Source organism: Acinonyx jubatus, chromosome A2 (genome assembly GCF_027475565.1).
Source record: "Acinonyx jubatus isolate Ajub_Pintada_27869175 chromosome A2, VMU_Ajub_asm_v1.0, whole genome shotgun sequence".
Classification (NCBI taxonomy): Eukaryota; Metazoa; Chordata; class Mammalia; order Carnivora; family Felidae; genus Acinonyx; species Acinonyx jubatus.
Window position 1 is genome coordinate 42,436,338 of NC_069383.1, and position 26,661 is coordinate 42,462,998.

General features: G+C 38.7%; 1 protein-coding gene across 2 annotated transcripts in view; it reads left to right on the plus strand.

The window, feature by feature from the left end:
* The first annotated feature begins 8,017 nt into the window (after positions 1-8,017).
* The window catches only part of HERPUD2 (HERPUD family member 2), a 33,673-nt gene continuing 15,029 nt past the window's right edge, over positions 8,018-26,661 (plus strand). Inside the window, exons 1-5 of one of the 2 annotated variants that reach the window (XM_027075254.2) lie at positions 8,018-8,529; positions 8,704-9,122; positions 18,573-18,650; positions 22,174-22,287; positions 24,320-24,474. In XM_027075254.2, the coding sequence (XP_026931055.1) occupies positions 8,976-9,122; positions 18,573-18,650; positions 22,174-22,287; positions 24,320-24,474 (494 nt within the window). In that variant the 5' untranslated portion in view covers positions 8,018-8,529; positions 8,704-8,975. The remainder of the gene's footprint in view (positions 8,530-8,703; positions 9,123-18,572; positions 18,651-22,173; positions 22,288-24,319; positions 24,475-26,661) is intronic. The other variant, XM_027075256.2, reaches the window with a different exon arrangement.

Consider the following 26,661-nt stretch of genomic DNA (forward strand, 5'->3'; position numbering starts at 1 on the left):
AATGGGGCAAGGTAAGTTGGAAAATGGGGCTCAGGGTTTATCTTGAGAGGATTCAAAGAGATCGCCAAATAAAATCACTTAGCACACTCCACATTTGTAATAGGCACTGTGCTAATGTTAACTTGCTTTATCTTCATTCTTAAGTGATTTTAGTTACAGACTCTTGCAAAGGAACTGAGCATTTTGCACTGGGCAATATCAAAGTTGTGAAACATAAATCCCTTCAGGGAGATAAAAATCCTGCATTCTTTGAGAAGGAGTGTTACAAAGACTACACTCAAGAAGCTGTCCTATTACTCTCTAAAGCCTGGAATGTAACAAATTTTCTTAGTTAAAGCTAGCTTGCTGTTTCAAAGACTCCACCTAGTTGACAAACCATAGGGAGTCATGAAGAGAAATACACAAAGAAACTAAGAAGGGGGAGGAAAAATGAACTCGGCCAAGATTTTTCTTAGGAACTATGGCCTTTCTCCTCATTGCTTTTATAACTGCTTTAAAAAACTGTTATACATGATTTTGGAAATACTTTTCAAGGTAAGATAAAAAGTAAAAAATCTTTGGGGTGTGAAAACGCATAGAATGAATGAATGAGTGAATGAAATGGGTTTCTAGTGTAAAGTATTTGAAATACTTGACTTAGCTGCCATTCCCTTTTTTTGTTACTTTTGTCAGCCAAACCAGTTAATTATTCGGTCTTAGAATATTAACACAATGAACTAGGAAGCCACTAGGAATACGATTGCTGTACTTACTGGAAGTGAAATGGGAGGGATGGTGGAGAGGGTGATGAAAAGGGTTGAGGTTGTCCTTAAGAATGGCACAGTGAAGGGGCGCCTGGGTGGCTCAGTTGGTTAAGTGTCTGACTTCGGCTCAGGTCATGATCTCGCGGTCCATGAGTTCGAGCCTTGAGTTGGGCCCTGTGCTGACCACTCAGAGCCTGGAGCCTGTTTCAGATTCTGTGTCTCCCTCTCTCTCTGACTCTCCCCCGTTCATGCTCTGTCTCTCTCTGTCTCAAAAATAAATAAATGTTAAAAAAAAAAAAAGAATGGCACAGTGAAAAATAGGCATTAATAAGGGGGAAGCAGACCTGCAGGCCTGGTAGTGTGGGGTCCAACTTCTGAGCTCCCCAGTGGCTGAACTGCAAGAGTCTCAGCTGGACCTGAGGAAGGGCAGTGGATGGGGTTTTAACAAACATATCATCTAGGGGAAATGTGAGGAAATTTGGAAAATGCCGAGGGAAGGAAAAATCATGTCAATTATTGTTGGCCTTTAGCAAATTGCCCCCAGCCCACTTTGATATAGCAGATCACATACTTTACCTCACTTTCCTCTTCTGCTTTTGGCTGAGGCATAAACTGGGGTGTGTGCAGAAGGGCCTGGGGCACTACCCTTACTCTATTTTTTGCCTTGTGTGCTTCTTATTTTTTCCTATTAAATTGTAAACTCCTTGAAGGCAAGTGCATCTTACTATTCTGTGTCCTCTACAATAGTGACTAGCACTATTATCGTGTAAATGGTGGACATTAAGCGTTTTTTGCAGTTGAGCTAAGAATCCACACGGCTCTCTGCATATAATGGCCTCTGATTCAAAACACACTGCATCCACACGCCCTCCATTCAGGGTGCCATCTCCCATCTGGCACTATAATCAACTCCAGCGGTAGCATCCTTTTCAGGCATACTTGGTCTACAAATGAGAGCAACCACAGAGCTTTCCAAGGATGTGGGTGCTCCCCTCACTAATGTATTTCTCAATGCTTTAGTGAAGTGAGTGTTTTCTGGGCCTTCTCATGGAACCTTGGAGAGGGTGGGTGGTGTGTAGGTAACACACGAAACAGTTTAACATTCCTATCTCCCTAGGCCCTTGGATTCCTTTATCTAGATCATGCCAGGAAAGCTCTGATATCTCAGGTGTTTTAAATGTAGGTCATAGTTGAGTCTAGGTTTCAGTCAATCAATCAATAAACTGTGAGAGCCACCTTCAGTTTTATGAACTAGCACATTTACTCTGGAATCTCTAGTAGGTACACTCATATTGAATAATTTGTCTCAATCTAGTATTATATTTCACCCTCCTTGGTCTAACACTCTTAGAATATACTGCCATGCATGTTCCCAACTTCTGTTGATAATAGGTTAGCAAAGGCTTGCTATTATTTTAGTGGGTAAGCCATTTCTACCTGGGTCATAATGTGTACCTGTCCTCATGAAAAATGCTGAGATTTGACCCTCATTGTAGGTATAGTGGTGATAGGGGATGGTTATGGTGCATCTTGAGGAGAATAAACATCCCTCTTAAAAGAATCTGCCCTAGATGAGGTTATCACAGATTTTTTAAGCAAAGGAAGGCTAGTCTCTAGAGGGCAACTACTTTACTAACCAAGGAGCCTTAGAGTGACTTGTAGTTTCAAGAATGTCAGTTTCATCTGGGTCCAAGCAGATGTCCCCATTCTAATTTTCAGGATCCCATTCTTTCCCATTTAATACCCTTTCAAGTGAAAAATTTGATTGGACTGTGAATTCAATTATTGCTATAAATTAGCAACTCTTTTGTGCTTAATTTACATCAATATCATCCCTGTGTCTGCAAGATCTAAAAGATTCTTCTATAGCTGTCATGGAAGCATTCTGGTCTTAGACTGACTTGAGCTGAGTTGAAAGACATGAGCTTGTCATTTTCTTTCTATAAGTGCTATAGTGGACTCAGAAGAATCTGTCCCATACCACTGTCCTGATAGGTATCTTAACTGCCATAAGGGTCAAGTGCAGCAACACTTGGGCAATCCCTTGCTTCAGTTGGTATGTCATCACAACCGACCACACATGATAGTTTATTGTAATGCCCTTATCTCATTTCCTATTGGGAGGAGCTTAGTCAAAGGGCATGACCAAAGCAATTCTTAAATTCTTTGTATATTTATCGCCTGGGACCACTATTGATGCCAATTCTGTATATCAGGGTGCAATCAAGAGAGAAGTCAAACAATGTTTTGAACACGGAAGGTTAAATATAAAGAATTATTCCTTATAACAGGGAATTGGAATGATAAAAAGATGGTTAATAGCAGCAAAGAATATAGGAGAATCAGATACAGGGATCATCTAACTGCTCTTAGGCCTAAGACTGACCCTCATTAAAGAAATCCAAAGGAATCTACTCCTGAAATCATTATTGCAGTATATGCTAACTAATTTGGGTGTGAATTATAAAAAAAAATAAAAAAAAAAAGAAATCCGGTGAATATGGTTCATTTGAGGTCAGAAGAGTTCGCTGAGGGTGCAAAGTTGCCTAAAGAGTGTGAGGGGCAACTTTTCTTCGAGGGTGTTGTACTGGTGGTGTTCCACTGTGAAACCACTTGTGAAGCTGCTCATGGGAGTTGCCTGCAAAGTTGCCCTGAGAGGGCTCCCGGAGAAGTTGCTCACGGGGGTCCCACACAGCACCGGCCTCCAGGCACCACCCAAACATGGAGCTGCAGAAGCCATGTGTACTGTAAGAGCCTACCTAAAGGAAGATAGGACATTACACAGGTACAGAGATTTCTTCTTCCTCCAGTGTCCCTCCGGTGCCCTCTACTGACAAAGCTTAATTTCATGACAGCTAGAGAAGGAGAAATATTTATAGGGCCTATTACCACAAAACAGGCAGTGAAGAGATTTTTGGACTTTTGAGGCAAAAACGTGGTAATTGGCTCAATAATCCATTTCCTTTAACTGGAAAAACCTTACAAAGAGGACGGGATTTTATGGGGGCCCCTACAAATGGCCCCTTTGAGGAGCTGATAAAAACCATGGACTCTCCCTCTGGATAAATGCACATGTGTACATATGTGCACAGTTCTGTAGATGATTCAGGGTATATTTCTGAACTCAGATTAAGAGGTTAGGCCTCGAGTACGGCCTAAGGACTATTCTCCAGGTTCAATTTAGTGATTATTCTTAACTTTATTTGAATGTAGAATAGCAAATGTAATATCCCCAAACTCAACTATATTTGCTTTTAGTAACAAAAATAAACATTTATTTAGAGAGAGAGAGAGAGACAGAGCCTGAGTGGGGGAGGGGCAGAGAGAGAGGGAGACACAGAATCTGAATCCGAAGCAGGTTACAGGCTCTGAGCTGTCAGCGCAGAGCCGGATGTGGGGCTTGAACCCACAAACCATGAGACTTTGACCTGAGCCGAAGATGGATGCTTAGCCAACTGAGCTACGCAGGCGCCCCACAAAGATAAACATTTGTAAACATTTGAGAAATATAGCCAGTAGTGTTAAGCATAGGTCTAATTTTGGGGGTAGGTAAGTGGTGAAAGATCTCTGGGGAGAGAGAGAAAGAATGTCAGAGGAAAGGTGGGCAGTTATAAAACAATCACAAGACTGTTACTGGGATTTGGACTTGGATGGTTGTATATAGAAGGAATGGGGTGTCTATCATGACCTGCTATGCTTTGGTAAAGTACATTATGGTAGCTGGCTTCCAATATGAGATGCATGGTCCTTCCCTCCTGGTCTTCATGCTTATATGTACTCTCCTCCCACCTTGACTCCGGTGGAGGAGGAGAAGTTGCCTAATGACAGATTATAGGAAGACAGATTTTATTTCACTTATAATAACCATGGCTGTTCAACAACAGGTCATGCTGTCATGCTCCTTCTCCTTAGAAGGATTTAAGCCAAAGTTGGCTGATTGCCTTTCAGAGATGTGGTGATTCTGGCAGCACTTGGAACACTTATCTAGATAACCTCTAAGATGCTGTTCCTCAAAACCTTCTCCTCCTGAATGTGTCTTGGTATGTGTGAATATCCTTAAATAAGAAAGCTCAGTGTAGTGGGAAGGGCCTGCATTATAGAAGAGTTAGAACTCTGTTTGGAGGTTACTAGCTGTGTGACTTTGGGTAAGACACTTAGGACTTCCGAGTTTCACTGTCCTTACTACCTCTCAGGGCTGTTCTGAGAACTCATTAGATGACACATCCCTCAAATCACCCATTTGGCATTTAATGCATGTGTGGTTTTCTTCCTTCCATTTTCTACGATATGATTTATAATCAAACATCTGGGACCAATTAAGATTTTGGAAGTGCGGTGTTGAAATGAGCTAATTTTCCCAGGCTTCAAGTATAGGATTTCATTGTTTTTAAACAATGAACTTGATTAAGATTTGATTAGATGCTTTGTAGCACAGAATCTTAAAAAACTAAAAAAGACAAGTTTGGTGTAAGTAGAAATAGAAGGAATCAGAAACCAGATGGCCAACATCATCTTTGCAATTTGCAACTGCAAGATCATCACTTGACTAATGTCTTTCCTCTCAAGATTATATATATAAAAAATGCCCCAAAAGCCAAAACACCACAAACCATATTATTCAACATCATAAAATATTTTACCTTCCTGTAAGGTATTCCAAGTTTCAGTAAGAAAAACTCAGTAACAAGCACTTTATTTTGCTTAAATTTTTAGAATAAACTGGAATTTCACAAAATGAGTCAATATATGCTTTTCTAGCTATCCTCCTTCCCACTCCAAAGATGAAAAGGACTGGAAGTAAATAAATATTCCATAAGTACTGGAAATCAACTTTTATTATTTACAAATGATTTTCTTTAGATTTGTTTTACTTTGTTAACAAAGCTATCTCATGGGCAGAAATCACCCTGAACTACCGAATTAGCTACTAGGATTATGTGTACTGGATAGTTAATGTTGTTAAAGTAGATTTAGCCTTAATACCACAAATCCTTTACTATCTATTAGCATCATACCCTTATGCATTCTCATTAGAGGCTGTCTATAAGCAATACACGGTAACTGAGAGGTGCAACTGCTCTTTCGTATTTCCATTTATTTGCAAAACGTACAGTGATCTAAATAGGCAGCTTAATACTCATAGCAGCCTTTAAATAACTGCAATTTTCCATCTCCTCAATGCTAACGATTTTTCCTACCCCAAATTCCAAGGTCAACACTATCAATATTTTGGGGACCACCTTTTCATACATTGTTCTATACACGTATAACTTACTAAAAATGGGATCACATTCCTGTATCATTTATTATGGCCAAATTCAACAGCATCAAAAGCATTTCTAGGCACTTAATTCAGGGGGCTGTGAAATAAAAAAAAAAAATTTTGTCTTTATACCCATATATTTCAATCTCTGGAATGTTCATTACACGTTTAATTGTTTTTGTCCACACTGGCGAACCTTTGATGGATTCTACTTTAAATAGTGGAGTGCACATTCTGCCTTAATATTAATAATTATTAATGTATATCTCTTTAAAAATGTACATTTCACAGTACCAAGTGAGATGACATTACTCTAAAGGATTCTTGGAAGTCTGAGTCACAAGCCTAAGTGACAAGAGCTGCAGGGTTAGGTGGTGGTGGTTGTGGAAACTTCCTGGCTTAAACAGGAATTGGACAAAAAAGAAGTCTTAGGGCAGACAGCTTAGGACTTCTGTGGTTGCACAATGATGCTATAAAGGATCTAGCCTCTTTTAATTGTTCTGCTCTGCCATCCTGGGAATGCAGGCCTCTGTTCTGTTCATTGCTTCATGACTGAACTATGGCTGTTGCACCTCCGGCATCACATTCCTTAAGCAAGAAAAACAGGTGCAGAACAGGGTGAACTCTGGCCTGTAGAACATGCCCCTCTAAAAGTTTTCCTGAAAAGGCCAGTAGCAACTTCAGCTTTCATATACATATTTTTATGTTTATTTATTTTTGAGAGAGAGAGAGAGAGACAGAGCATGAGCAGGGGAGGGGCAGAGAGAAAGGGACACACAGAATCTGAAGCAAGCTCCAGGCCCTGAGCTGTCAGCACAGAACCAGACTTGGGGCTCGAACTCATGAACTGAGAGATCATGACCTGAGCTGAAGTCAGACTCTCAACAGACTAAGCCGCCTGGACGCCCCTCAGCTTTTGTCTTATTGACTACAACTGTGTCAAACAGCTGCCCCTAGATGTAAAGGGGTCTGAAAAAGTATTTTTAGCTAGAATTAAGTGAAGGTTCTATTAGCATGACTAGATACTAGATCGAAAAAGACCAGGGTGTGCTGCAGAAAACCTGAGTTATAGCAAGCTGTCCTCAGCACATGACAAAAAATAAAGGGAACCTCACTCTTACTTCCAAAGAGCATCCAGAGGGCATGGCTAAGATATGGTCGATGTCCTACCACAAAGAAGGAGGTGAAAGAAGAGCGGGTATAAGGGATCCTGCTGCATTAGCTATAGAGGGGAAGAATTTCCCCATGGTCAATAACTCAGTGGTGGTTAACCTTCACTAACCCTTCTGAAGTCGAGAGGAAAGAAGACTTGCTCTCTATATTATGTGTTTGCATTCTCATGTAAGTGGAAGCCCATGAAAATGCACATCTAACTAACTTGCTGTCCTGACTCCTAAACCCATGCAGAAAACGGAGAGGAAGTCAGCTTTGGGCAGTGGACATATAACCTTTGCGTTCTACGCCTAAACAGTAAAACACCCCCCACTGTACTAAACACACAGTAGGGGCTCCGTAAACACTTGCCAACTTCTGTTAAGACTAAGAGGAAAAAAGATGGAAATTGAGATTTGAGAGACTGTCATATGCCTGAACAGTATTAGATGGTTTACATACATAGCTCATTTGCTCATCAACACGCAGTTAGCTTTTACTATGTAGACAACTAAACCGAGGCTCAGAAAGGATAGCCAGGGTCACACGGAAAGTAGAGGTAGACTTCAGGTTTAACTGAAAGCCCCTGCTCCTGATGCAGTGCTTCTAGTCAATGCTCCTAATGGTCTCTCCTCCGCCATAGCTCCTGGTACCCTGCTTTTCAGACAGGAGACACCAGAAAATTTGAGAAGTTTGATTTGACATCTGGAAGGGCACTAACTTTTGCAGACAACTCCTAGGATGGAAGAACGCTTCTCAAATCTTCAGGGTGTGGTCAAAACAGGATGTGCTAGCGCGCCAGCTCGGCTAGTGGCGAGGCGCGAGTGCGCTGCGGGACGGGACCCAGCGATTGGTCAGGCCAGGTGGACTCCAACAACTAGCGGCTTCGGGGCAACCCGGAACTCGGCCCGCGGTACCCGGGGCGGCGGGGGCGCGGCGGGCGGTAGCTGCTGGACAGAGAGGGCCGCGCGCCGGGGCGGGCCGCGCGTGACGCACTTCCGTCCTGCGTCTTCCGGCTTAAAGGGGAGCTAGACCTTCCTCATAACAACAAAACCAGCGCGCTCGCGCTGGGCGCCGCGGTTTTTAGTCCCCGCCCTCCCGCCACCTGCAGCCGCCTCGACCGCGCCCGGCCCTGCGCCGCCGCGCAGCTGTGTCCTGCCCGAGGGGTCACGCTGAGAGCGGGCCGCGCCCTTTGGCTAACTTCTCCAGCGGCCACCGCGCCACCTCGCGAGACCCTGGGCCGTGCCGTGGCCGCCGTCGAGCAGCAGGAAGGGAGCGGCCGCTGCGGAGGACGCCCGGCAGGACTGTGCTGCCGGCGGCCCTGCCCGGGCTCTAAGGGCGACGGTGGCGGGCCCCGCGGCCTTCTTTCAGGTACTCCTGCCCCGGCTGGTCGCATTGAGCGGCTCGGACCCTTCTCCGGCCCGCGTGGCAGGGCCGTCGCTTAGGGGCCTTGTTGCGTTTCAGCTTGGGGGTCGCGGCGGGGGCGGGGCGGTGACTCTCCGTTATCATCAATTTTTCTCTCTTCCTCCCGGCCTCCCTTCGCAGTCCGGAGCCCGGCGGAGCCCGGACCTGGCGGGGAAAGCTGCACCCACGGCCGGGCCCCCCAGACTCCGCCGCCGCCACCGCCGCCACTGTCCATCATCCTTGGTACCGGCAATGGCCTTTGTATCACCCGATGCACTTGTGACTGACTTGGACACGGAATATTAAGAACCTACTTGCCGCCCTCCCCATACCAGTCGCACCGGCAGTTACCACCTCGGCCCATTTGGGCTTAAGTACTGCTCCTCTTGACTCTGTTCAACTTTGGGGGCACCATGGACCAAAGTGGGATGGAGATTCCTGTGACCCTCATCATTAAAGCACCGAATCAGAAATACAGTGATCAGACTATTAGCTGCTTCTTGAACTGGACCGTGGGGAAACTAAAAACGCATCTGTCTAACGTGTACCCTAGCAAACCAGTAAGTGTCTAAAAGCTGGGCGCAGCTGCTCTGGCCAGCAACTTTCCGTGCCATGCACTCCAGTCTCTCTGTTCATTCCCTGCCCTCTTGAATCAAGTAGGTCTCTTGCTAGACTACGAAGTATTTTGAGTTCCGAAGTGTATGTGTGTCCCTTGAGTGTTTCCCAACCATCATTAATATCTTCCTCCTGAGGTTCAGTTAATTAGTGAGAGTACTGTGTACAAAAATATAAAAGGACATAAGAATTGACAGGCATAAAAAAGGACCATTTTCATTGGACATAAGTCATCGGCCTAGTATAGGAGTGACAGATGGACCCTAAAAAGAAAAGATAAACACTGCAACCCATATAAAAGCTTTTATTGCTTTCCTTAGGCGTTTAGCCTTCTAGAAGTACAGAAATAGGGCAGTTACTGCAAAAACAGGAGGCTTAGAAAAACAACTCCGTTGGCGTTATCTATGTTTGTCAGTACTTTTTGATACAAATATTTTTAGTAGGGGAAATGAAAACCCTGAGGTATTTAAGTACTTGGAACAAGCTAGTTGGAACTCTCATTTATTCAGATCTTTTGTTTGAAAATTAAGATTTATATAGGGGGTGACAATTTGTTTTAAAATTTTCTGCATTACAGAACATTTCCTATTGCATATGATTCATTTTACATGTTTTCAAAGTGGAAAATAGCTTTTCAGAATAGTCAGAATTGAAAGTCATAGACTTCCATAGTGTTGTTCATAACATAGCATGAATACCATTCCTAAATATATATGCTGAAATTTGTGTTTATGTGAGATCTTTATATTGTATGATTAAACCAAAAGGGGCTTGGTTTGCACGGTGATAGACCAAGAGGTATCACTTTTCAAAAGGTATCTAAGAGTGTGAAACCCATTTGCCTTACCTGCACACAGGAGAAGCCAGCTTTTGGCAGGAGTTCTGCCCTCCTAGTACTAATCTCCAGTGCCCACATGGGTCATTTGGCTGCTGGAGGACAGATCAGTTGCAAACTTTCTTACACCCCCCTGCCCCTAACCCACCTGCTTCTTGGGCACACACTTCCAGAGCCAGTACAAAATGACATGCAGCCAATTAATTACCTGTGGCAAACATGACTTTTCTACTCTTCCAGAAAGTCATCTCTTAAGAGAACTGTAAAAACTGGAGTTTATTTCTATGTTAATGAGAGTGGGTGGAGCTGGGGGTGAGGACCATGTGTTTGTTGTCTTAGAATGTCACTGAAAACTTCCTGTGGTTATTAGATTTGACAGGCTTACATCCTAATTTATTGATCACATGAAGACTGATTTGAAGCATCTGTTTAATGACCAACTGTTTAATGATACCCCCTAAGTAGTCCTCAACATAGGATTGGGGACTAAAAGTTAACTTTGTAAGATGGTTACAAAGGACAGAGGACATTTTGTAATAGAGACAATATTATTATTAAAATATTATGGGGGAAGTTTGAGTTCTTATGACCATCCACAATGACTACTTAACACTGACTCTGTGTTTACCGAAACACAGAATCTCAAGCGCTATTTGGTGTTTAACAGATTATTTCTTATGCCTGATTTCTTTGTACATCTGATCTGCCTGGTGGTGGTGGGTGACTTGGAATCCAAGTAGGATTCCAGTGTCTTGTAGAAGCAGGTGTTCCCTGGTAAGAAGTAGAAAAGTTGATGGCTCTGATAGATCTGATGAGCCAAGGGTAGGTGGAGGGCCTTGGTCCCTGTGGGCACTGGCTTCTAGGAAAATAAATAGGAGCTACTAGAATGAGAAGAATGGAGATTTGAATTTGTCCTTTTAGGATGTCTAAAAGGATAGGTCACATGTCTACTGCTGTTAATAGAATTCTAGCCAAACTGCAATAGTGTGTTAAGTCTTAAGATTCTAGCTTTATGGTCAGATATTGACTTGACTTAATCACAGATAATCTCCACCTGGATATTTTAATTCAATTCTCTGTTCTTCAGTAAGCTCAGAGCAAATATACTCCTTCCCACCAAAGCATACTTTCTTGGGCTTCATTTATTTATTTAATTAGGATTTTATTGACCTGGCATTTGGATGTCTATATGCTAAGCATGAAGGTGGTGATGGTTCCTTTGCTGTTATGAAGCTCGAGTCTAGTGGGGTATACAGATATGTAAGTAAAAAACTGTAATATTATGTGACTAGTGTTACACAAGCGGGAGGTACTGAATGGTGTAGGAGCAGAGGGAGGGAGTGGTCAACTCTGAAGTGTAGGTAAGGGAATGTGTAGCTTTTTAAGAAAAGGTTCACAGGGACATTTTTTGCAAAGAGTTGATAACAGTTTAAAACAGTTTGTTTTTTTTTTTAACATTTTTATTCATTTTTGGAGGGACAGAGAGAGACAGTGCGAGTGAGGGAGGGGCAGAGAGAGAGGGAGACACAGAATCTGAAGCAGGCTCGAAGCTGTCAGCCCAGAGCCCAATGCAGGGCTTGAACCCACAAACCACGAGATCATGACCTGAGCAGAAGGTCGCTTAACTGACTGAGCCACCCACGCACCTCAAGAGTTGATAACAGTTTTAAGCAGACAAGATGATACCTGTTTTGTTTTGTTTTTAAACCCTGTTATTTCAGAGGTAACATTGCACTGATGATTCTAAATGTAATAATAGTACTATGTATGAAGATTACAGATTCATAATGGGCTAAAAAGGGGAAGGTGTTTTCCAGTTAGGAAGTAAGGCAGTTGCCATGTTTATGTACAACTTTACAGTGTCATCACTAAAAACCTCAAATGTGGAATTGAAGGCTTTTGGAGTTTTGTTTAACTTTGAATGGTATTGATAATTGGTTTAGGACCTGGTTTAGGAACTGGAAAATACCATTGGTTCAAGCTGATAGTGTATATAGATAATTGTGAATCATGTTCTAATGTGACATTTCTCTTTATGACTTTAGATTATCAGATCTTGAAATTGGCCTGTAGTGTGAAATTATTCTGTAATTTAGGTAACTGCCATTGGGGTGTGAAGATGCCTGTCAAGAAGGCCACTTTTACTTGAGTAGTTTCAGACTTTGATCTAGTTAGGCTTATTTTCTAGAGATGTAAATATCAAAATGGTTGGACTTAATGTTATTCAGAGAATTGACTATCCTAGAGAACACTTAAAAAGTAAGAATCTCTAAGTCTGATTAGGCGACCTTCTCATTATCTCTTTCTTTCTCTCCTCTCACATACAAACAATAACTAAGATGGACCTGTTTCAGTCTTAAGGCAAACCTTTCTGGGGCTTGTACGCCGTGGCTCTCCTTTTTTCAGTCTTGAGGGCAAATACCTGTTGAACGTGTAGATTTCCTTTATCTTGGTGCTTTATACTGTTAAACTAAGGCAGTTTCGTTGCTTAGGTCTTCTAGCTCTCCTGCTCAGCTGGGGAGGTTTGTTGTGCTTTTTTCAAACTGTTACTCTGCTCTGCGATTCTGTTGGAATTAAAGAAATAGGAACAGAACCTGTTGTATAAGTTCTGCTCTGAGAATATGGCATTCTGTAACCAAACTGCCTATAGTTCAGATGGAAGTATTACTTTCATTAGCAGTGGAAATAGCTTATGTAATATAATTTGAGGTTTATATCTGTTTCAGTTTTGTGATTCTTTATGACCTTCCTCAGACAGGTCATTTTTAAAACTTACTCACTTAACCATCTCAGCACTGTTGACTTAAAGGAGCTTTAATCCATATACATAAATAATTTTTGTTTTATAAGACTTGTCTTTAAAATCTTACTGCATGTGTTTAAGAGGGTTTCATGTCACCTAGCAATATAGTTCATATTTTTAAAACACTTCAAACAAAAGATAATAAATTGAATGTGAAGATTGATGAAAAGTTAAAAGTTTTGAATGAGTGCTAACTTATTTAACTCCTTTGTAGCCTTTTTCCTAATGTATTTTTGGGGAAATAACAGTACTGTGTTTTGTTTAGTCATGCATCAGTCTTTTGTTTTTAATAGTTTTTTAAAATTTATTTATTTTGAGATAGAGAGCATGAGCAGGGGAGGGGCAGAGAGAGAGGAAGAGAGTCCCATATCTTCCCTAAAATTTATCAAAAATCTGTGCTGTCAGTGCAGAGTCTGATGGGGAGCTCCATGTCATGAACCGTGAGATCATGACCTGAGCTGAAACCAAGAGTCAGATGCTTAACCGACTGGGCCACCCAGATGCCCCTCATGCATAAGGCTTTTTAAAATAGAATTTTTCTAGAACTTTTAGTTTAAGTTTTTCTCCTTTATATAACAGATAGTGATTTGATGGTCTCAAATGCGTTTATTTAACTGTCATATTTGGTGCTGAAATTTTAAACTTCCATTTACTAAGTGGTTGCCATGTGTACTAGGCATTCTACTAGGCACTTTATATGTTTTATCACATTTATTCTTCATAGACACCTTATGAGGTAAGTTTTATTATTAGCTCTATTTTATAGATAAGGAAACTGAGGCTTGGTGATTTTTTTTCCCAAGGTCATAGAATTCCTTAAGTGGTAGAACTGGAATTTGAACCCAGGTTGGTCTGACTTTCAAGCCTCAGCACTTAACTATTATAATTTACATTGTATATGATGGTTATGTGTAATAAGATGAAGAAAGGCTTTTAAGGATCTGGCCATCTTAGTTTTTATATACTTGCAAATTGAAAAGAAGTAAGTGAACTGTAAAGGGAGATGTATGCGTTTAGATGGTGTGTCATTTAAAGGCTATAAATGAATGGATAATAACACAGCCTTAATTCTGTTCTGATGTATGTCATCTTAGTGTGTGATTCTCTGTTTATTTTGATACATTTTAGGGAAGATACGGGAACTTGGCATCTTAAAAGACTTCAAAGCACATTGTTTTGCTTTATCTTTTCACATTCTTGCTTGTCTGTTTGAACCATAGCAGTCAGGTATTGTGGCATTCTGATTTGCAAGTGGCCTATAAGTGGAAACAGCTAAGCAGGGAATGTCCTTTTGGAGTTCCAGAGAAAATTACTTTTTAAGCTCCTGGATGCTGGTTTTGTATACTGTTGTTGCACAGAGATAAAGGGTGGAGGCAGTTTGGGTAAACCAAGCTTCCATTTTACAGTATTTCTGAATTCTCTGGAGCTATAAACTGGGTGAATTCAGTGGCAGTGGGAGGAAGATATGTCGCAGTACAAATTCAGAGAATTCATTTTCCACAAATGTGAAGGTCCCACCTCTGGGAACCACCTCTTTAAAGCTATTGGACACTTGTGACTGAACTATATTATATGTAAGTACTGAAATACTAATTATGACCACTTTCAAAGGACTTGGGTTATAGTTCTTTGAACTAACATATAAGATGAAGATTTTTTACTAAGCTATTTGATTATGTTGATGTTAGATATACTAAACATGATTTTTTTAAGCCATGCATATTGAGAGACCTATTTCTTCATGTAAAAAATTTAGTCTTTTGATACCAACTAGGTGATTTTCTAGAAATATGAAACTGTTGTTGGCCTTTTAGCTCATCTATCAGACTCTTGTGAATATTTTAGGGATTAGGGATACATAGAATTAAATTTTTTTAATGTTTATTTTTGAGAGAGAAAGAGAGACAGAGAGCATGAGTGGGGAAGGAGGAGAGAGAAAGGGGGACACAGAATCTGAAGCAGGCTCCAGGCTCTGTCTGAGCTGTCAGCACAGGAGCCGGATGTGGGGCTTGAACCCACATACCGCAAGATCACAACCTGAGCCAAAGGTGGACACTTAACTGACTGAGCCACCCAGTTGCCCCAGGGATACATAGAATTTTATCTCTTTCTGATATCTGATTGAACATTAAAAAGTCAGATACTTTAGATAGTATATGTAAGCCCTGTAGAAAACAAATATCCCCCAGTTTATGATTTTTACATATTATACTAGTAGGTGAGCTTTCCTCACCATGTTTTTTAGTAATGTCTGTTAAGTGGATGGCAGAATTTTTTGGGCTAGCTGGTTAAGCAGGTATTTATTTGGCATGGCATAGTTCTGCCTTTGGACTCCTCAGAGTACCATCAGGATGTTTCCAACTTGGTAATTTAGCTGTTTCTGCTCTACCATATAACACCAGGTACCATACATATTTCCCTGGACTTCGTCTGCTATTGAACAGTGGAGGCAGTGAAAATAGCATATCTGATAGGGATTGCTGCCTATTATTGGATGTAGCATATGAGCAATGGGAAGAATGATGGTAGTGTTAACATAAATGGTCAAGTATATTTAGATGTATCTGTGTAGCCAGTATGTTAACAGTAGACTTTTAATTGACAATTTAATCAGTACTTTGTTTTAGATTTACCAATCTTGAGTCTTATGGATTTTTATATTGAAAGGGTACCATGTGATATTTTTTTTAATTGAGAGAAAAATGAACTTCTATTGTGTCAAGCTACTGAGATTATGGGGTTTGTTATAGCAGCTAGCATTACTTACCCTAAATAATACAGAAATGGATTTTTAATTAAGGTAAAAGGTACTGTTATTAGCAGGTCTGGAGAAAAAAAATTGTATCACTTTTATAAGTGAAATTGAATTTGAATTGAGATCTCAAAATTTCTATTTTTCCTGATACTGTAGTCTGTAATCCAAAATGGCTAGTTGAAAGCTCAGTTGATTATTGGGTTGTTACTATGTCTAACCACTGGTTTTCCAGATATCTAAATTAATTCATTAATATTTAAAGTGAAGAGGCAATTTTTTTTTAGTGACATAGAAAAAATTTTCAGATCATCTCACCTAAGTTAGGCACATGAAAATTCCTTTTTTTCTGTTTTCAATCCCAGCAAAATTAAAGAATTCCTTTCTCTTTTTAAAATTTCTGATTTTTTGAAGGCATTTGAATAATTTCAAGCAACAATTTTTTAATTGAGATATAATTCACATAGTATAAAAATTGCTCTGTAACATGTACAACTCAGTGATTTTTAGTAATTCACAAAGTTGTGCAGTTGTTACCACTATCTAATTCCAGAACATTTTCGTTACCTCAAAAAAGGAAACTTACACCCCCTAGTAGCCACTCTCCGTTCTCTGTTCCCTCATTCCTTGTAACTACTGATCTACTTTCTGTCTCTGTAAGATTTGCCTATTCTGGATATTTCATATAAATGGAATCATAGTATATGTGGTCTTTTTTTTGTCTGGCTCCTTTCACTTAGCCTAATGTTTACAAGGTTCACTCACATTATATAGCATGTATCAATTCTTCATTACTTTTAGTGGCCAACTAATATTTATTATATGTATATTTCATGTTTTGTTTATTCATTTATCAATTGATGGGCATTTGAGTTGTTTCCAATTTTTGGCTATTATGACTAATGCTTTATGGATATTCTTAGGCATGTGGACATGGTTTCAGTTCTCTTTGGTATATACCTCGGAATGGAACCGGGTATATCCTGAATCATCAGGCAACTCTTTGTTTAACTCTGAGGAAATGCCAAACTTTTTCACAGAGGCTGTTGCATTTTACATTCCTATCAGCAGTGTGTGAGAGTTCTCCAAAGTTTCTCTACATCCTCATCCATGCTTGTTTTTGCTTCAGTGTACTTTGTGGGAGGGTACTGTGTAATTTTGTTATTTTATGTATTCTGCCTTTTTGAAAATTGATATTCCCTTGCTGTGAAAAGATAAAAGTTTATTTGAAGTTGGCCAAATTAATATTTATTTTGTTGATTGTGGTAACATTGTGGTTATTTGAAAAAAAAAAACAAAAAACAAAAATCTGTTCCAGAAACATACTGTTTTTACGGGTGGAAAGAAATGATGTGTGATATTTGCTTTGAAACTCTTTTCCCTCAAAAAGGCAGCGGGGGATAGATGAAACAAGAATAGCAAAGTATTGATAATTATTGGAGTTGAATATTTGGGAAGTTTTGATGATGATAACTGGGGGTTCATTTTGTTCTCTCTACCTTGTGTGTGTTTGAGAATTTTCATAGTGAAGTAAAAAATTCATAAGACTGATGTCCTTTGTGCAGAATGATGATATGACATAGAAGTATCTATTAAATGTTTGGACTGGTGGAAAAATGATAGCTTATGATGGCTGTAGTCTTTGTCAAAGAAACTTTAGCTTCCAGCTGAATTAATAAATGCATTATGGAAACTTGTATTATAGAATTCATTTAGTTCAAGGGTTAAATCAATTATTATCTACTTAGCTTTTAACTTATGTTATTTATATAATTTACTATTTATTCCTCACTCAGTATTTAAATGTATTGATTGAAGTTTCAAGATTTGTGATATATATATATTTTTTTTAAACCTTCTGTATTCTGTTTGGTTGTTGATATACAGGAATTTGAACTTGTGCCTTTTAGGAATGGCACACTCAAAAATACAGGAGAAGCTAGATTATGTCTAACAGCTAAATATCTTGGAAAGACAGTTATACCTTTCCCTTCATCTTTGGTACCTAAGAACCCCTGAACCACAGATCTTACTTATTCAGTATGACAGGTTCTATTATGGTTATTTTTATTATAAGACCCTTTTTTAGTAGCCATGTTGCATACATATGTTTTGTTTGAAAATTGTTATAGTTGTTTGGATTCGGCATATTTACCAATTGTTGATATGGCTAATATTTAATTGTTTTAATAGAATTCATGGAACCTTTGCCTGTTTTCTGGGGAGGTCTTATGGGGACTGTACATAAATGCTTTGATTTTAGATACTTTAATGCTAGCATTGCGAGCACTTAGCAGATTTATCATACGTACAAAATAAGGCAGAGACAACCAGAACTTATTTCCTATTCTTGGTTGCATATGGAGATGGCAGCTGAATCTCCATGCACTTGAGTTAGTTTTTCTTTAGTCTTGTGTTTTTGAAAAATATATAGAGGTATTTGTGAGAGTGGCAGGAATAATAAAAACTAGAATAGTTATCATGTAAAACTGTAAATCCAAATGACTCTTGAATTAAAACCAATAAATTGTTCTGTATGATGTTAGTAAATAAGAAAATAAATCTTATGTATCCTTTTAGATTAAAAATACTGACAAAACAATACAGACTAATTGTGGTGACCTTGAAGGTATATCCCATTGTTAGCTATTACTGCTAGAAGGCCAACCACCTTCTTATTTACAATCTTGAAGGCCTTTAATGATAGTCACATATGCATTGCATTATGGCTGAAAGGCAAACTTCCAATTTACTTTTTTTTCCTTATCTTTTAAAACATTGTTAATTACCTGTATTTTATTGTACCTACAATAGGTAGACTACCATTTGCTGAGCTCTTAATGTCTTATGTCGAATTTGGAAAAAATAATTTTAAGTTATGTCAGTTTTCTGCTTATCTGTGCCTAAAGGGAGTTTTACTTTACTCATATTTAGGCATGTTATTCCCAATTTCCAATTTGTATAATTAGAAAAAGTTGAAATCTTTTCTTTGTCCCATTTCTTAGTTGACGAAGGATCAAAGATTGGTGTATTCGGGCAGACTGCTTCCCGATCATCTGCAGCTGAAAGACATTCTCAGAAAAGTAAGCTTTTCTACAACTATTTGATACCAGATACATTCAGAGTGAGAGGAGATATGTTCTGAAGCTTTACTGATATTTAGCTGGTTCAGTTTTTAGATACTTAAAATCAACCCTTTTGGGGAGCATAACAGGTAAACTTGAACTAGAAAGTAAAGAACATAATGATAGATTCTAATTAGTTTAGGTAAACAGTTTTGTATATCCATCTGATGACTAAATCTAAAATAAGATTATATGTTTGTGTTCAGGTATTTGTCATATTAGAAAGCAGTATTGACTTATCAGTAGTGCGGGAGTAGTGTTCAAGTAGTGGTGAAGGATTTTCATTGATAATCTCTTCTCTCTTAAATCCCCTTTTGACCAAACTGCATGATATTTTAATACAAGTTGCTTGAGGTAGGAATTTAATTTCAGGACAGGAGATGAAAGGAAGTACAATTGGCCCATCGATTAGCAAACTTTGAATGCTAGTGCTCAGAGCTAAAATATATTTCAAAGTAATTTTTTGACAATCAGCTTAAATGCTAGTAATTTTTTAACTTTATTATTATTATTTTATTTTTTGAGAGAGCACAAACAGGGCAGGGGCAGAGAGAGAGGGAGACAAAGAATCCAAAGCAGGCTCCAGGCTCTGAGCTGTCAGCACAGAGCCCACCCAATGGGGGGCTCGAACCCATGAACACGAGATCATGACCTGAGCTGAAGTCAGATATTCAACCTACTAAGCCACTCAGGCACCCCTGAATGCTAGTAATTTTAATGGCAGCTCGTCTTAGCTCATGTTCATTTGTGGAGTTTATACTTTCATAACTTTTCTGCATTTGAGATGCTGCTTTTTGTTTGTGATTTGAGCAGAATCAGATACATAGCTTTTGTGTTTCACAAACTTAACTTTTTGACTTAACTCTTAATGTTCTTTTGGATAACCCTAATCTGATTTAGAAGGTCTATGTCCTCTTCTGTATGTTTATGATCATCTGTGGGAAACTTTAAAAAATCTTATACTGGTATGTTCCTTTTGTTTAGATAGTTGAAATTTTAGCTTTGCCAGTGTGACTTCTTGCTGTAATTTTCATTTTAATCATGTAGTTTCAGGTTGGCAAAGTGGTTTAATAACCTCTCCTCCCTGGCCCCCCTCAAAAATAGTGGAATTTGTGGCAGATTTTTTGCCTCTCTCGGTGATAGATTTGTTTTTGTTTTTTAATGTTAAGCTCTATGCCCCAATCTGGGGCTTGCATTCATCATTCTGAGATCAAGAGTCACATGCTCTACCTACTGAGCCAGCCAGGTGCCCTAGACTTGAATTTTTGGAGCAGTTTTAGGTTCACAGCACAGTTGAGCAGAAGGCATAGAGACTTCCCATATGCCTCCTGTCTTTCCACATGCAGAGGCTACCCCACTAACAAAATTCTGCATCAGAGTGGTATATTTGTTACAATTGACATTGTGCACAGTATCTTACACTGATGAAGCATTATCATCAAAAGTCCATAGTTTACATTAGGGTTCACTCTTGGTGGTGTGCATACAATCTGTGGGTTTTTACAAATGTGTAGTGACATGTATCCATCATTATAGTATCCTAAAGAATAGTTTCACTACCCTGGAAATCCTCTGTGCTCCACCTGTTCATTTTCCCTCTTGTGTTTATGCTTAAAAACGTTTCTGCCATATGCTCTTTGAAATACACATTTTTGGGGTACCTGGGTAGCTCAGTTGGTTAAGTGTCCGACTCTTGATTTTGGCTCAGGTCTTGATCTCATGGTCTGTGAGATTGAACCCCACGTTGGGTTCTGCGCTGGTGGAATGGAGCCTGCTTGGGATTCTCTCTCTTCCTCTTTTTCTGCTCCTCCCCTGTTAGTGTGCCCATCCATGTGCGTGCACACCCTCTCTTCTCAAAATAAATAAACTAAAAAAAATACAAATTTATTTATTATTTTTAAACCAAGGATGGCTAGACTTGGCATGTGAATACCTTTTAGAAGGTTTTTGCTTCCAGAAATGATTTCTGACCAGAAGAGTTCAAATAAAAACACTTCAGTTCAAGGACTGTTGTACCCCCATAGAAAATGTTTTGAACAGTATGTTTATATTTTGAATAGATCTTTAAAGCGTTTTTGTTAAAGTCAGTGTATTTGCTTTTATTCAGATAGGTCCTGCCATTAGTTTTACTTGTTTAGTTATAAAATGTTTTGCAGAAATATTTCTCCCAAAGGTGAATGAAAATTGTTACTTGTGACTTATATGACCTTTGAAACTAGGTTTCTAAGGATAAACATCTTTTTTTTTTTTTTAAGGATAAACATCTTATACTTGGATGCCTTTTAGTATTCTGCATTCCAAAGCTAAGAAGACATTGTAAATCAGGCGTGCTTTCTACCTACTTTGCTAGGCACATCTCATGTCATGCTGTCTCTGGGGATGCCTTTTCCCTAGCATTCCAATCCCGTTAACTCCTTTCTCTAAATTCCTCAAGCAATTGCAATTCGTGCTTCTCAGTTTTGTGCCAAAGACTGTTTTATATATTCCCTAATTGTGCTCTGATATGCTAGTCTGATCTCTTAACAGTTTGTGAGCCTCTTTAGGGGAGGGGCTGACTCTTACCCTTTTTTAGATTCACCTCAGAATTAAGCCCAATTCTGGGTTTATGTGAGATAGTTGATAAATTTTTAGTTTCTGGTAGCTTTGTTTCTCTTTCTCACAACTGGGCATCTTTCTTTTCTTCCTGCCCCCTTTTCTTTATCATTCTCTGGTTTTCTTTTCTGTCTTTAAATTGCTGAGCCATCCTTTGCTTTGCCCTCCTTTATTTTCTTTCCTTTCTCTATCTTCTATTCTAGCTTTATGTCTGACTATAAATATACTCATGAAATCACTAAGCTTAAATGCCAATCCTAATCAATATTAGAATATTTTCCTTTAGTCATAGTTGTAGGTTTATGGAAACACATGGAATATGTAAGGAATATAGTTCAAATATACCCTTTCAATCTGTGTATAATTGTTATAGGTAAAACTAGTTTTTGAATTAAAAAAAAAACAAACTATACATTACCTTGCTAGGATTAAGGCATATGAGAGCATGGTGAAATTGAGTTTCTTGTAATGGAAATATTTTCAATACTCAAAAGTTTGTAGGCCTCAGCTTCAATGTGACTATTACATAGTTTTGGTACTAAGGTGCTAGGTGTTTTTATGTTGAAGTAATAGATTGCATTGATGCAACTTTACAGCACTTCTTGCTTCAAGATTCCTTGATATACAAAGTAATCATTTTTTCATATAGCAGGTACTGAGTAGTTAGACCATTTTCTAAGCATGGAGAATATATTGAATTCAGAAGGGTGTTAGTACCAAATACTGAAATGGTAAATGTACCTTCAAGTGGCAAAAATTTACTACTAATAAAATGGCTGTGCTAGAAAGGAACTTAAAATTTGAGTTAAATATTTCAGCTTAGCTATTGACTTTTTGAACTAAACATTTTCCAATACTACCCTTTAAATGTAATCTTCTTTAATTTTAGCAAGATGAGTATCATATGGTTCATCTAGTGTGTACTTCTCGGACTCCTCCCAGTTCTCCAAAATCCAGCACCACTAGAGAAAGTCATGAAGCATTGGCATCCAGCAGCAATTCTGTGAGTTGTTTTGGGAGGAGTAAATGTTGAAATTTTCTGATTATCCTTTTAAGTGAAAAACAGAACGATTGGAGCTTGTGCATTGTGAGACTGTGTTTTGAACAGCTTGAGTTAGGCATCTAAACTTTGTTTTTAGAGATCCAGTGTAGAGTATTACTCCTTGAAGCTTGTTCTCCATGAGTTATAATTTGTGTATAGACTGAAGATCCAATCTTCAAGGTTTTAATTACTAAAATACTCAGAAAACAGAGTGATGATATGGTTATATAGTTTAAAATGTAAGACCAGTACAGTTTCAAAAATACTAAAGGTACTTGATATACTGTATTATATTCAAGGTTCATTAAATTATTTAAATTTTAAGTATGCTAAATCATCTTCAAGTAGATTGCTCAAGAATTTTGTTTTTTAAAATGACTGGATTTGGGCATGCATTTCAATGTCAGGAAAAAAAATTTCTTATTCAATTCTTTCAGACTTGGGTATTCATTTTTCCCTTCTTATTTTTCATCTGACTAAAATTGTTTTGGAATTTTTTTTAATAGTTGAACTTTTCAACCTAGTCATACTCTACCAGTTGAAAGACAAATCCTTTATGTTAAATTATTTTTGGTTTCCCATTATTTTATATGACACCTTTGATGATGAGAGAAAATGATTGGATGAGTGGAAGTTTGCTTTAAATTTCATGGGCAGGGAACTTACATACTCTGCCAAGTATACTTTCCTTCTTGTTAAGAGTTTAGCCAAAACTTTAAGGAGGGGATGGATCGCAGAGGTGGTAACTAGTTGGAGGATCTTTCAGTAATTACTAGTAATTACTAGTAATTAACTGCCTCTTTAAGAAAATAGATCCTTAAGCATGGCCTTAGTGGTAAGTATTTTCTAGTACTAGCTGTGGGAATTTAGCTTACATTAAACTGAGATACGGTTTGTCAACAAAGGCCAAGGGGTCTTCATATGTTTCCTACCTTTCATGAGAAGGGACAAAACATTGGCATTGGCACAGTCTTTCGATGCAGTTGTGTTGCTTCAGTTTTTGTTCAGAAAGACCCCTTTCAACTTGTCATGTGGTTCCTCAGCCATGATTTCATGTCATGAGTATGTATATTGTTTTTTCAATGTGTGTTAGGAAAATCTGAAAAGTATCAAGGGAAACTTAAGTTGAATTCTCCTTTTTTTTATGGCTGAGAAATTTCAGTGGGATTTGAGAATGTCTTAAAAATCTAGTCATGAAAGAGTTAATAAGGTCAGAAATCATTAGTTCTAGCAAAATTAGGCTGTGCTGCCAAATGGCTATGCCTTTCTCCTATGATTTTTTTAAACTGAGTATCATATGATGCTGGTCCATTTAGTGAGTAATCTTGACAAAAAGGAAGCCTTTACCAGTTTATGCCCCTAAGAATCACACTCTCTCGTAAGATATTTGACGCTGTTTTATGTGGAATAACCTCTTAAAGAAAGCTTTGTTAGTTTTGCAAAAAGACCAGTGCCCTTAGGACCTTTTACGTGGCAGGACTTAGAAAGGTAGACATATAAAAAGACATTCAGTAGGAGGGCAGTACAGGTAAAATATAATTTTAATGAGCTTGGAAGGATGTTAAAATTATATTGTCTCCAGCTATTTAAAGTGGGAGAACTACAATTGATATCAAATGTAATTGTGTTTTACATTTACGTAAAACTTGTGACACACTTTTCAAAAGGTAAATTGGGGTCATCTTCAAGGGGTCATATTTTTTAAAGTTATTGAATTTGGGAGTTAATAACATCATCAGAACATGAGAATTTTAAAATCTTAATTGGTATCTTGTTCATTCTTTGAAAAAACGTGTTTGTTGATTTTCTGAACTCTTAATCTCATCAGAATTAAAATATCGACCTATTATGGGCACATGATTCAAGTCAGTATATTTCTAAAATTCACTTTTTGCAGAGGTATTTCATAAATACATATTTAGCAATGTGTCTCGAATCTCATGATTGCAATGAATTAAATCTCCTTGGAAAAATAATTACATTTTTGTTGTAGAATTCAGATCAGTCAGGATCAACAACTCCATCATCCAGTCAAGAAACCTTGTCTTTATCTGCCAGTTCTTCCTCGGAAGGATTGAGGCAACGTACCCTTCCACAAGCACAAACCGACCCAGCACAGACTCATCAGTTCCCATATGTAATGCAAGGGTGAGTGAAATCGTAGCGGTGGGGCTCATAAAAATCTGTTGCTCCTGACTTTCTTGGTAGCCCCTTTGCAACAACCACAGTACACTGGAAATTTATTCATAGTCTTCCTTAAACATTTTGAGAATTAGGGAGTTAAATAGAGTGGTGCTTTTGAAAGCTGGCAATACATCAGAATCATCTAGGGCAGTGCTTTTCAGACTTTTTTTTTTTTTTAACGTTTATTTATTTTTGAGACAGAGAGAGACAGAGCATGAACAGGGGAGGGGCAGAGAGAGAGGGAGACACAGAATCGGAAACAGGCTCCAGGCTCCGAGCTGTCAGCACAGAGCCTGACTCGGGGCTCGAACTCACGGACCGTGAGATCATGACCTGAGCCGAAGTCGGACGCTTAACCGACCAAGCCACCCAGGCACCCCCAGACTTTAATGTTTGTGCTAATCACCTGGGGATCTTGTTAAGCTGCAGGTCTGATTCAGTAGGTCTGATGGGCCTGAGATTCTGTAGTTCCAACAAGCTCCCAGGTGATATTGATGCTTCTCATGCTTTGAATAGCAAGGATCTAGGTAACTAAAACAGTTTCTTAACTTCTTTTTTTTTTTTTAACCCAATGTCACTGTAGATCTACTCAAATTAGCCTTCCTGGAAGCAGATGGGTGAGTGAGGATGTTCTTGGAAGAGTAGAAGGCCCCGTAATCTGGTCTTAAAAAGTTCCACAGGTGTTTCTGATCAGCTAGGCTTGGTAACATTTGAGGTAGGGTAAAACTGTGATGTGTTAATAAAGACATACTAACCATTGTCTGTTATCTAGAGTCTTTGTTAGAGTTTATGCAAGAAGCTTGCGTATGGCTACCTTATATTTAGCAATTGTAGCAGGCCTCTTGGATTAGGCAGTTCTGGGGGAAATGCAGCCAACAGCCACAGCACATCCTTCAGACAGCTTAGAGAGTAGGATCACGGAGAATGTGGTTTGGACCTGGCTTATATATGAAACCAGGGTACTTTACTGGAGTGCTCTTGAAGTAAAGGAAACGTGAGTAATAGGTTATTGAGATCGTTTTGTGTTGCATATCATGCTGTGGGATGCAGTGTGTGGCAGTGCTCCAGACCCACGATTGTGAAGCTAGAAGAAATAGGGAAATGGCTGGGACCTCAGAATGGTAGTATAAATGACATAACCAAGGAGTACTTTTTACTTAGAACTTTAGACTTAATTCCATTCTTTTTCTTTTATATTGAGTTATATTTGATGTAAAACATTATATGAATTTAAGGTGTATAGCAAAACTTAATTCTTAATGTTGAAAATCAAAGCTGAGTATATAGCAAAATGTAAGAAACTCATTGTGTCACATTTCTTTTTTTTTAAATATACTTTATTATCAAATTGGTTTCCATACAACACCCAGTGCTCATCCCAACGCATTGTGTCACATTTCTTGAATGTGAAGCTTTTTCTCTGAAAGTAAGTGTTTTTAGATAAGGCTAATTGTAGACCTTTATGAAGCACCGATGAAACTATTTTTGTTTTTAGAAAACGATTACTGCAAAACAAAACTTAGTTACTTGTAAAAAGCAATGTTCTCAGGGTTTACGTTATGGAATGGTAGCTTAGAATATTTTCTATCTTATGACAGTAATTCATTTCCTGTCTTTTTTTGCAGAGTAAAACAGTTTCAGTTCCTCTCAATTTATACAGTGATTTTACTTATTTTATTTGGTGGTATTGGTGGAAAGTGAGAGTATTATGCATATAATAAATCTGGAAGAATAGATGATGACATGTTAATAATAGTTATCTCTGGATAATAAGATTAAAAATTTTTTTTTAATGTTTATTTTTGAGAGAGAGAGTCAGAGAGAGAGAGAGACAGAGACAGACAGGGCACGAGCTGAGGACGGGCAGAGAGAGAAGGAGACACAGAATCTGAAGCAAGCTCCAGGCTCTGAGCTGTCAGCACAGAGCCTGACATGGGGCTTGAACTCGTGAACCGTGAGATCATGACCTGAGCCGAAGTCGGACACTCAACCAGCTGAGCCACCCAGTCGCCCCTGGATAATAAGATTTTTAACTCTCATACTTATAGTGAATGTATTTTGTAATAAACAAAACAAAGCCTATAAGGTTGCAAGTCTTTAGAATAAAACCATAGATATTGTGGGAAAAGATTAATTTCTCTAAGCTAAGCT